The following is a 12,845-nucleotide window of genomic DNA, read 5'->3' on the forward strand; positions in this document are numbered from 1 at the left end:
AATAATTTTTACTGTATAATCACAGGTATTCTGTTTCATATCCAGTCTCATATCTTGATGGCATTTTTAATGTGAAATTCGATGCTATTCCGTAGATTAGCAAAACATTATCTCAGAAGAGAGATAAGTTTCTAATAAAATAGATTTCCAAAAATACAAAGAAAAAAAAAAGCCTTCAGTTTTGGTTGCTAAATGATGAGAAATTCACACATCAAAGGAAACACATTTTGAGACTACTCTGATGGACACTACTAAGTATTTAATGGTGAAAGAAGACAGAAATCTAATGGAAATAACCCCTTTACTTACTGTGTGTGCTGCAGCTGACAGTGGAGTTCTTTGCACTGGAGTTCTTTTATTGCTACGGTTATCCCACAGCACAATCTGGCCTGAATATGTACCACCAACAACCAGATTTGGATGAAATTTTGCAAATGTAGCAGACATAACGGCTGACTGCAAATAGCAAGATTTTTATATTTAAGGTTCAAATGGAAGAAGCATGACAAGTTATAAAAATAAATCTATATCCAAAACATTTTCCCCTTTATTGTAAACTATCAGAGACTATAAAAAACCAGTAAATAAATATACTTTAAAATTTCATTTTGCTTTAGAACATAAGATACAGCTTTAGAATAGTTTTGCTTAAAAGTCAAATGTAATGATTGTTTACAGAAATGTTTAAGAAATTTATCGAAGAAAGCAAAAATTATTTAATTTGATTACATCATTAAATCAGAAGGTAACTGGCTCTACTTTAGCTTCTGACAGTAATCTGACAACAGAGTATATGCTAGTTTGGTTCAGTTAAGTGTTTTTGCAGAATTATGATATTATTAAAAGATTATAACTTATGCAACCAGAAAGGTTTGCAAATTCTAACCTCCCACTAAATCCACTTTAAAAATCTGCATCTGTTTCCTACTTCAAACATATGTTTCTACTTAAAACTATCTAGTTCCAACTCCTCAGGCCATGTATAAGTAATTCAGTGGGCCAACCATCTAATTGTATATTCAGCAAATAAGTTCCTGAGAAACTCCCTGTAGAAAAGACATTTTATAGAAGATTCCTTTTATACAATCAATCACAATAACAGAAAATCACAACTGCAAAGGACTTTAGGTGTGATTAAACATAAGAGATGTCAGAAAAGCTAGAAAACGCAGATCATGTTGAACTGAGAAGTCTTCAGTTTTTCGTTAACATCTGTTTGCAAATATGGGGTGGTTTAGTAAATGCCAATCCAATGAAATCATTATGTTGACAAGAAAAGAAGAAAGGCACTTGTCTAAATTCATTAGTGAATTCTTAAACTTGGGAAAGACTGCTAAAAGACCATCTTACCTGGCAGTGAAACACATACTCTGGAGTAGTTTTTTTGTATTTCATATTCCATACAAGGGCCACACCATCAGGCTCATGAGGAGCATCTTCGTTGTTATTATAGGAAGCCACAAGTAACTCTGGATACTGCTCGCAAGAATCAAGTGGGAAAAAAACGCTATGCATAATGAGAACTGTTTTACATTCCTAGTTACTCAACTGTTATTATTAAATTATTCTGAAAATACAAATTCCTAACACTTCACCAAGAAATATATCTCTAGAGTTATGCTTGCTGGAACATTAGTAAAACTTTAAATTAGTTTAGTTATTTTAAATGTTTTAATGTTAAAATATTTTATTAAAATATGTGTTGCAATTCTATCCAAAGGAGATTTGGTGAGCAATTAAAATTAGTAAAACTGGGCTGTGGCATAAATAAACTCTTGATTTTTAAATATAGTGTTTCCAATCCTTTCTTCCTAAGTACATAAGACAACCATAACCTTAGAACCATCATCCATTGTAATTTCAATAATATACATTGATTTAATTACACAAAGTTTCCACAATTAAAACTACCTGCTTACTGGAATTAAAAAATGAGTTAATAGCAACCAATTATGTTATAATTTACCTGAGATGACCAATCCAAACAACTAACAACCCGATGCTTTGACCAACGTTCGTCAAAAAATTGTCGATTTAATGACAGTTTAGCACCTGCTTGAATCTCTCTACAGAAAAAGACGAAAAAAAAAAAACCCAACAACTGTGTTATAACTTCCCACTCTTAATCTTAAAGTAATTCAACATTGCTGAACCCATAATTTTAGCAATTAAACATTACCCTTCTTTGTCTTCCAAATCTCTTCCACTGTAGTCAAAGAAGATGTTAATCTGCTCAGAAAGAGCTCTTTCTACAATTCTTGTAGAATGGTCGAAGAAACTTAAAAATTCCTCAGAGTGCAAGATTTGCTGCTTTTCTTCTTCAGTCAGCTCGTGCGGGGGGGCTGTGAGACAAACGTTTTTCTGAAGTCGGATTTATGCCACTCAAATCATGTCACCTCACTATCACAATTTGCGTCAATGAATGCCACTCATTCTTTTCCAAGCAGATTCACCTCTTTGATTTAAAGCATTTCAGTCTACTTTAATATATAAATAATAAAAGCAGTCTTAACAGGAATCAACAAAATTTTTTAAATTATTTTTTTTAAAGTTGAATTCTTTAAGATACCTTTACTATCACTTTCTTCATCTTTCTTTAAAGTTTTCTCTTCCTCAGGTTCAATAGGTGGTTTAGGAGTCACTACGTCATCTTCTTCCTCTTCATCTGAAAAAACAGAATAACACAAAAATTATTTTCATGAAAATAACTGCTAACTCTTGAGGTAATTATTTCAGAAAGTATCACAACTCTTTAGATAAAAGCAAAAGAGTACAAATAATATAAATTTTATCAATACAATTTTAAAAAAAGAATTAAGTGGAACTTCTTGGTTTTTATACATACCTATGTGGTAACTCAGCAATAGTCATATCAAATTCTGTAGCAACATAAACTGAAATAAGATATATAAGCAACTAGGATGAGTCCCTCGTGGAAATCTCTAAAAGCTTGCAAGCATTTATCATTCCAGACAGAACAACATGCAACTCCTACATAGTTTTATGTAGCATGCTGACACATTAATGCTGTAAAATGAAGAAAATCAAATGTCTAAAATAGCCTACAGAGCTGGCTGCTTACTTGTGATCTGAAACCATCAGTGTCTAATGGGTCTTCATATGGCATAAAGACGGCTTACATTAACTCTCAGGTTGCTATTTGAGAGGCAGATTTTAAAGATAATAGCTATGAGACCACATTTTCTATTCTGTCATTTTAAATGCAAGTCTCATTATCTACTGTTACATGATGTGGCAATAAGCACTTAACATAATGTTTTCTTAACTTGAATAAAAATACATATTGAGATAATATACAATGTTTATAAGACTTTTAAAAATTATTAAATCTCCCCTTATACCCCCAAACCAGGAAATAACTTTAAATTACTTATTTTAAAATGTTCTAGAACATACAACTCTGCCTACCTTCTCTTTCACTACATACTGAGATGGATTTTTATTAAGCAAATGCTTATTTTTATTGCCTAAACAGATGTGTCATTTGTCTATGAGGGAATGGCAGCAGGCGTCTGCAGCAAAGCGCATCTCAAGTAATAAGAGCCCATTCAGTAAGGGGACTTTACTTGTTAGTTATAGTCATTTCCCCGACCTATGTTCAAAATTATCTAAAACACGCATACATACGACATACACAAAAGAATAGTCAAGGATGGGAACCAGCTGCCAAGTCATGGTCCCAGCAGCCAGGCCAGCTGACTAGATAGCAACAACCAGATGGCACTGCTGGGATTGTGTCTTTCTGCTACAAGGTGGCAATGGGATGGCATAACATTCTTCCGCTTGACTGCTTCCAATCCTGTCTCTCCCCAATGGCGAGCCTGTGCAATTACCCACACTCCAGGAGGCCTACAGATAAGCCTTTACCCTGCAAACAAAATGCAGCTTGTAGGCCACACCAGCTGCCAAACCACACACATAGTGTTAGGTTTGGAGAGCTATGAAAATCTTTCTAACTCTATAGTATAAGCAATAAAAATGTAACTGTACCTGTAGGAAAGAAAGCTTTAAATGACACTGTATACTGCACACAATGATACAACCTCCAACTTAATCAAAATGATAATGACGTATGCCAATCCTACATTACTTGAAATTGAGCGATTTTTACGTTCTGACAAGTTTACAGAACTAGGATAAATGGCACGAATGATTTCAATATATGCTCATACTTTTGAACCAAATGGTGAAGGTTAAAATTTTTCCTTTCAAGGGCCTCAATCAGCCACAAAGGAAAACAGTAATCACTGTCTTTTCAGCCAGCCCAACCGCATTTGTCAGCCCTTTCTCCGTCAATGCAGCCAGAGCAATCAACCTGCCAAACATTCAGAATGGAAAAACAATCTGAAAATACAGGGTATAATGCACCTGCCAGTGAAAATGGCCATTTCAAGAAAAGCTAGTGATCTCAGTGACCCCGCTGAGGAGGCGGTGGTGCAAAGGGGAAAGAACACGTAAAAGAATTCTTAGTGATCGCCACTCTCTTGCACACTGACACTTCCTTACAAAGCATGCCAATTACAGCTTTTGTGCTACTTAAAAAAATGAAAGCTTTTTTTTGGGCAAAATAATCACATAGAAAAACAGAAAGACAGTACTTTTTAGACGAATTCTCATATACAACAGATTATTAATCTGAAAACAGTGTAACTGGTAACAATTCTTCTATACTGTACTGCTCCAACATTACAATGAAATTATACCATAAAGTCACTCGCCAGTGTAATGTAATAAAATAATTTAATTGTACTTAAGTTGACTTTTAGAATAATAGGATATTTACTTCAATTAAAAATTAAGTCTGGGGACTTCCCTGATGGTGCAGTGGTTAAGAATCCACCTGCCAAGGCAGGGGACACGGGTTCGAGCCCTGGTTCAGGAAGATCCCACATGCCGTGGAGCAACTAAGCCCGTGCACCACAACTACTGAGCCCGTGCGCCTAGAGCCCATACTCCGCAGCAAGAGAAGCCACCGCAATGAGAAGCCCATGCACCGCAACGAAGAGTAGCCCCGCTCACCGCAACTAAAGGAAGCCCACGTGCAGTAACGAAGACCCAACACAGCCAAAAATAAATAAATTTATAAATTATCTATAAAAAAATTAAGTCTGAAAATACGTATTTTCTGCTAATACTGTCAGTTATCTTAATCAATTTTGTCGGCTAGTAGGGTTCACTGTATGTAAATCCTAAAATCAAAGATAGGGAATCTGAGTCGCCCTGGACAAGTCATTCTTAAGCACTGTGAATTATAAATTACAGCCTCCTATCCACATCATATTTCCCTCTCTCAACTTTGTTGCATTATACGGTTTCTAAGTACCATTTCCAATGACAGGTGTCAAATTCCTGTCATAATGCATATGGTCGGTACTTCAGTGCTAAGTGACCTCATAATCTATATATTTAACAGAAAAGATCGTTCTTACAGACACTTTTTTCCTTTTAAAATTTAAAATGTAGATGAAGTATGGTAAACAGTGATCTGTATCTGCCTACTTTATGGCATTTGCCATGCTAACTTGCCCATATAGATTACTTTAGTTGTGTTTGAATGAGTAATAATCTATTTAAATACTTGTTTTCAGGATTTTATTTTAGAATGAATGTACATAGCTCTCTTTCTAGATGAATTAAAAACTGATTAAAAACTATGATAAACCCAAGCTTCATAAAAATGACTAAGCTAAATAAAAATTCCAGGAACATTACAAAAATGATCTGTTCTTTAGAAGTACAAAACAGTATTTTTATTATAAAGCTGATTATCTATATATACCAAATATTTGGCAAAAAATGCCTAACATCAGTAACATCAGATTAGAGACTGTTCCTCTGAAACAAATACACTTCTCTTATTAAAAACTAATACAATTAGCTACTAAAAAACTATTAACATATAGTATTATGTTAATAATACTATATTATTAGACCAAAAATATAGTATTACAATTCTAAAGATTTTCTAGGCTAGTCCCTATTACATGATTATCTATATTTAAAACTAAAAAAGACTGCAACAATGCAGGAAGACTGAAAAATGGGACTGCCATGTCACATCAATTTATTGATGAATATTCATTGCAATATGCTAAGTGGTTAACTCCATGCTTTCTCTGACAGGGAATCTAAGGTTATAAACTGAGCAGTAAAGAATGCATAAAAGTAGCAGTTACTTTTAAAATGACAAATCTCTTGTCAATGAATGCTAAGACTAGGTTTAATGAACCATTGAATTTTTACTGAGTTAACATCAAAATTGTGATGTATTTTGGTGAGATGGAAAGAAAAGCAGTTTTGTAAATTAAGCTGCACCTAGAAATAACACCAAAGAATGAAATTCCAGTTGTTGGAATAATCTGTTACAGTGGAGTAGGTTAATCAAAGTTAAATCATCTGTGAAATGGGTGGCTTTTGTTAAGCTGAAGGAAGGAGTCTTCAGAGCAAGTTTTCTCATCTGTATATCACGCTACATTTAAGAGACATCTAAGAATAAGCCACAAAGCATGCTTTGAATTATTTTAAAATATTACAACATATTTAACAGGTAATATGAAAGATCCTAGAAAATCCTCACTAAACACTGATACTCTTTATTCTATCACTTCTCACAATTAATGCTCAGTATGAGGTCAAAAATAAATATCATCGGGGCATTAATGTCGTTTAGCAAATACATTTGTTGTCTATAAATTTATTAACTAGTTTCATCATACTGGTGTACTGTATTTTAAGATAGTTTAATATCTTATGAAGAATTTCTAATTTACAGAGTAGTCTGATTTCTCACGATACAAAGGAAGTTGCCACTGAGTTCCAAAACTCAGGAAATGTGTTGCATATAAAAACATAATTTACAAAACTTCAACTAATAACTTCACAAACAAAATGAGAATATTAGAGGGAAATGCTTCAATCATAAGTTGAAAAATACATGTTAGATATGAATGATTTTCCTTTAATATTTTGAAAATAACCCTTTCTTTTCTGGATCAACATCCTTTTGAATCATTTCATTTCGATCCATTTGTCCATAATTTCATCTTCTTATACCATACTCTTTAAAATCAATATTAAGAAAATCTTACATTAGGACAAAACTTCATGAATGTATCAATGGAATTCATTCCTTTTATTTTTTTAAACACCCAGAATCAGATGCAAGGTCACTTGGATTTCCTTAATAATTTAGATCTTCAACAAGGGAAAATTTTAATTGGGAAATATTTTGAATATAGATCTAATGCTAATTTGGAAGATAAATAAAAAGGGAGTAATACTTTAATCATACATAACATTTACTTTAACACAGAATTTGTCTCTCTACATTGTCTCTTTTTATGTAAAATTCAGATTTTATTTAGGCAGTATTGGCATCATTAACACAGATCCTGTTATCTGCAATCTCATAAATATTACATTTTTCTGAGGCCACAATTTCAGATATGCTGATTAAAGTCTTTCAGTCAAGGTTACGAATAAATGCTTCAATTTTCAATTATTTTTATATTCTCACAGATTCTCTGAGGTTTAAAACTAATTTATTACATGTGTTATTTATTCCAGGATTTTTTTTAAAAATCCATTTTAGACAAGGGTACTATTAAACCAGAAGGCCCACAGATTTAGTCTACTTGGGAAGTATGGATTCCAGATGTTAAGATCATGCAATAAAAAAATTAAGAGCTATTTTACATATAACATTTTTCTACACATTATAAATGCTGATCAACACGTACCTGAGGAAGAATATCTGACTACTAAATCAACACCAAAAATAATTACAAAACTCCACAAAGATAAGAAAGTGGAATGATATGCGAAACATAGCACTTCACTGGAAATCAAAAACCAGGTTCTGGCTGTAGTCTGATATTCTCTTATATTGTGACCATAGGGTCATCAATGAACTTCCTGGGGTCTCAGTTTCCTCAGGTGTAAACAAGCTGATTAAACTTTGGAATTTCTTCCTCTTTAAAAATCTGTGTCTAAAAATTACAACAACAAAAAAATCCATACTGACGAGGTGAATAAGAAAAAAATAACGCCATTTTCAAAAGAGTTAAAAACTTTTAAAAGAGAAGAAAGTAACTTTTCCAGGAGTGTATCTGTGGGCACCACACTCCCGCCATGAGAAGTTCTTTTACCTGCCGAGAACAAAATTGACTGAGGTCACATGTTCCTTGTCAATTTCATTCACAGTAGGTGCTTTAAGACAGCAAAGCACCTCAGTTCAGAAATGGTACTACCAACTTACAGAGTAAACTTGAAAGAAGATGGCTAGAATAGGGAAAAAGGAAAAAAAGAAGAATAAAAATTGCTCTTTAAAAGAATAGATTCAGCCATTTTTAAAAAATGAAAAAAAAGAGTTAAGCCTAAAACCAATTTTTATCTTCAATTTGGTAACTCACGTTACTTCTGCACTAATTATACTGCCTACCCAAGTTCAATTTACTGTCTGTTACACTCAAACTGTGATTTCAGCAATTTTGTCTCATGGTGAGTTTTGGAATTTGTTACGTAATTCTTAAACGTGAGCCAACCAGGCTAAGTTTGAGAGGCACTGTATTAAACCAATGGATAAGCAGAAGTACAGTTATGCACAAAGTGTTTTCATTATAAAACCTTAAGTTCAGGTTTTTTTTTTCTTTCCCTCTTTCTAGAACCTCTACAAATTAGGAAAAGAAACAATGTAAGAGCCCTGGACATGAAAATAATTGTAATGATATAGAGAGAAAATGATTTCATTTTTATAAATAGTTCCAAAGGCTAAGGATGGCTCCATGGTATTGGGGTACATTTCGCATTCTCCTTCACTTACATACCTCAATCTGAAACTAAAAAAAACAAAGAAATAATCGAGTATATAGCATATACTCAATAAACTTGCAGAATCCATGAATTCTTGTTGCAAATGAATAAACGTGGACCTTTATAAAACTAACATCTAAGTCTAGTTCACACAGGAAAATTTTAAAGATAGTGGTGCTAATACAGACATACCCATTAGAAACTGGGCTCAGTTCACCCATCTTGCCACTTTCACCTTCTATCAGTGAGGATAAGAAAAATTCTATTTAACACCATAAAAGATCAAAGCTGTTTATTAATTACTCTTAGCCAATCACTATAAAATATTATCCTGATGCAAATTTATCGATAAATAAGTTAACTAAGCCATGCTATCTTTTAATGAAGTAATTTTCAAACTACAGGTCTAAGCCAATAAATTTAGTGTATTATGGTCAACACTGAAAAAAATGAAATATAGCAAGAGCAGAAAAGGTGTTATTTCATAAAACTTGTATCAGTTACAAGTTTCCCCCACTATTCGAAAGTAGAGCAATCCTATGAAACCTTTCTTTCTTAAGCTGAAGTGGTGTAAATTGAAGAAGTAATTACTTTAGACACATCCTGTTAATGGATGCACAAAATAAATACAGCACAGATGCTCAGAGACACAGTTCAAAGCTATGGCAGCTTTCTGCCGAGATGCTGTGTGTAGTTCCCAGGGAAGGAGCTCTCTGCTCTAGTGGACACCACCTCCCAATGTGGTGTAAAGTGAACTTGTGAAATTCAAGGGACAGCTGTACACATCTGTATCTATGTTTGTACTAGATTGTAATATAAATTGAATTTCTTACCATAGGTGACTATCATAAAAGCATGAAAGTGCTGCTTCAGTGGCAGCATGAGAGAAAGCATACCTTGGAATCAGTCAGACTTGGTTTAGAATCTTAGCTACTAGCTATGTGACCCTTGATAAGCTATCTCTTTCAGCTTCAGCTTCTTCATATGTAAACAGAGCCGATATTTAACTCTTTAACTCTCAAGGTTTTGGTAAGAGGATTAGAGGTAATGTAAAGTGCCTTACACTATACCTGATATGTAGTAGACACTCTTTGCTGTTAAAATTTTCAGTCATCAATTTGAACGTGAGGTTTGAAGAACCGTTAAAACAAGTAGCTAAGATAATATATTTGAAACATGCTAAAAGGTCCAATTTTGTTCATAGCATTCAGAGGGATAAATAAAACATAAAATAACAGCACACGTTTATATCTATATACTATGTCATCATGGAATTCAAGAAGGCTATAAAGGAGAATGTATGTTTCATATATGGATCTAAGAGCAAATAATGATTAGAACATGATATGTTCATGTTAAAACCAAGAACTGAGACTAAGTGCCTTTTCACCCAATTTCATCAATAATTATGTTGTAGCATTAACACTTGAAAATAACCTATTTTCCCAGCAGTTACTTCCACAGTAAAGGCATGAAAAAAAAAAAAATCCCAAGTAAGTAAATCATTCTCCTGAGTAGGTAAAAGCAATTAATTCCTTCACCAAATATTTACTGAGTTTGTACTCACTACATGCCATACACTATTCAAACCAGGCATTACAGCAATGAAGAAGAAACAATCCCTATACTCATGCAAAATTTGGCAAAGAAGCTGAAGTTCGATAACACTAAAAGCCTTGCCCTAAATAATTTCAAAGTGAAAAAAATAGTTTATCTTGGGCTTCCCTGGTGACGCAGTGGTTGAGAGTCCGCCTGCTGATGCAGGGGACATGGGTTCGTGCCCCGGTCCAGGAAGATCCCACATGCTGCGGAGCAGCTGGGCCCATGAGCCATGGCCGCTGAGCCTGCACGTCCAGAGCCTGTGCTCCACAACTGGAGAGGCCACAACAGTGAGAGGCCCGCGTACCGCAAAAAAAAAAAAAAAAAAAAAAAAATAGTTTATCTTGAACTTCCGGGTCATCAGCTTACTTTACAAATCACAATCTTTTAAATTTTCCAATTACTTGAAAAATAAAAATGGGAAAAAAAATTTTTTTGAAAACTGCCAGGCATATACTACGTAGCTATACATTCAAATTAGTTCAAAGACATTGTCACACATTCACACTTTAAAATTTATATGCATGTCAAAAATAAGCAATTAAAAATGCAAATTTCAAGTAGGATATAAAACCATATGTGTGTATATACGTATGTTTGTGTGTGTTTATGTATACATATATAATTTTTGAAAAAATATATCATGGAAAACAGACTAGAAACTGGCTACTACATAGTGGTATAACAGACACTTCCTACCCTTTCTGTCTTCTCTAAATTCTCTATGATACACTACTACAATTATTTAAAAAAAAAAGAAAAAAATTTTTTTAAATGGAAGTCTTCACTTAAACTAATTATAGGTATATTATAATAGGTATTACCCAAAATAGCTTCAGAATGCTTTACATTTCAAACAATCCAAAAAGCATCTCAAAGTAAAGCTAAATCTCCAAATTATTATTAGAAGGAAAAAAAGCCTAATTTATTTTTTAAATGAGTCACTATACCCTCATTTTGGCTATTTTACTCACTTTCTGAGTTAACATATCTAACAATATAGCTCCCAAAAGACAGAAACTATAACACTTGAATATACTAGTTAATAAAATAATATTTTCTGGAAATTATAGAATCCTACAGTATTAGTTTTTTCCATACTGGTAGTTCAACACTTTATCCTTCCTGTCTTTTTTTTTTTTTTTTTTTTGTGGTACGCGGGCCTCTCACTGTTGTGGCCTCTCCCATTGCAGAGCACAGGCTCCAGACTCGCAGGCTCAGCAGCCATGCATGGCTCACGGGCCCAGCCGCTCTGCGGCATGTGGGATCTTCCCGGACCGGGGCACGAACCCGTGTCCCCTGCATCGGCAGGCGGACTCTCAACCACTGCGCCACCAGGGAAGCCCCATGTCTTCTTTTTTTTAAGTGGCTTATGTCTCAAAACCATCAGGGTTTTTTTTTTTCTGGTAAAAGGAGGAGTTTGCACCTGTGAAAGCTATCTTACCAAACCACAGAGCAACAGGAATGAAAAATATGTATCCATAGAGATGAACATTCACATGGTCAAAACAAAAAAACTCTTGGATAAAAATGTTATCCTGGGGCTGTTTCACAGAGATTAAAAACTGCTATATAATCAACACAGTAGAGCCCTTGGATCATAAAAGAGGAAGTTTATGAATTAGGTCTAGATTTGTTCATTAATATGGATTAACAATGACAGTATATCAGAATACAGTATACTCCACAGAAAATATTGAATAATTTACATGATTTCATTTGCTATGGGATATATTGATACTCTCATTTTGGGATTAATTATGTTCATGACACAGAAATAGAACATGCTTAAGTTTTTCTGCTTCTAAAGCAGCACACAACAACGACAATATGAAAATGGAAATATTTACATTTACGTCAACAAAATTAAAAACATACATACAGCTTATATTTCTGTTAACTCTTAAAAGAAAAAGTTTTAAAACTCTAAAGAACAAATATATAAATACAGAAATCCAAAGCATTACTTTTATAATATTCCCCTAAGGAAATATGCCAAAAAATAAAAAAGGAAGAAGAAACAAAAAAAAAAAGGAAAGAATCCACTTGTTTAATATGGCGGCTTAATGACAATCATATTAAGGACAGATACTCACCTTCTTTGGGTTGAGCCATAACTGGAGTCTGAGTTTCCTTCGTATATGTGACGATTTCACGAGGAGGAAAGTCAACTTGTGTAATTTTAGCCATTCCAAGTTTAATAGGTCCTCGTCTAAATAAAGTGAACACAAATGTTTTTAAATATTACAAATGATACATTTTAACTACATCAAATAATGTTATTTTATAAAAGTAATAATTAAACACTATATATCCAACAGTGTAATTTAAATCCCTGTTTTATTCAAGAAATTTTAAATGAACAATTGGCTTTATTTTAACAAAAGAATTAGAAGGTAGCAAAAACAAAAGAT

At 33.5% G+C, this 12,845-nt stretch overlaps 1 protein-coding gene across 5 annotated transcripts in view; it reads right to left on the reverse strand.

Moving 5' to 3' along the window:
* Positions 1-12,845, reverse strand: part of DYNC1I2 (dynein cytoplasmic 1 intermediate chain 2) — a 50,588-nt gene that overhangs the window by 15,888 nt on the left and 21,855 nt on the right. For all 5 annotated transcript variants that reach the window (XM_060016594.1, XM_060016592.1, XM_060016596.1 and 2 more), the window contains 6 exons: positions 12,528-12,643; positions 2,570-2,665; positions 2,180-2,342; positions 1,967-2,066; positions 1,351-1,476; positions 310-456 (listed from right to left, as the gene is read on the reverse strand). In XM_060016594.1, coding sequence (XP_059872577.1) covers positions 310-456; positions 1,351-1,476; positions 1,967-2,066; positions 2,180-2,342; positions 2,570-2,665; positions 12,528-12,643 — 748 coding nt within the window. The remainder of the gene's footprint in view (positions 1-309; positions 457-1,350; positions 1,477-1,966; positions 2,067-2,179; positions 2,343-2,569; positions 2,666-12,527; positions 12,644-12,845) is intronic.

Source organism: Delphinus delphis, chromosome 7 (assembly GCF_949987515.2).
Source record: "Delphinus delphis chromosome 7, mDelDel1.2, whole genome shotgun sequence".
Classification (NCBI taxonomy): domain Eukaryota; kingdom Metazoa; phylum Chordata; class Mammalia; order Artiodactyla; family Delphinidae; genus Delphinus; species Delphinus delphis.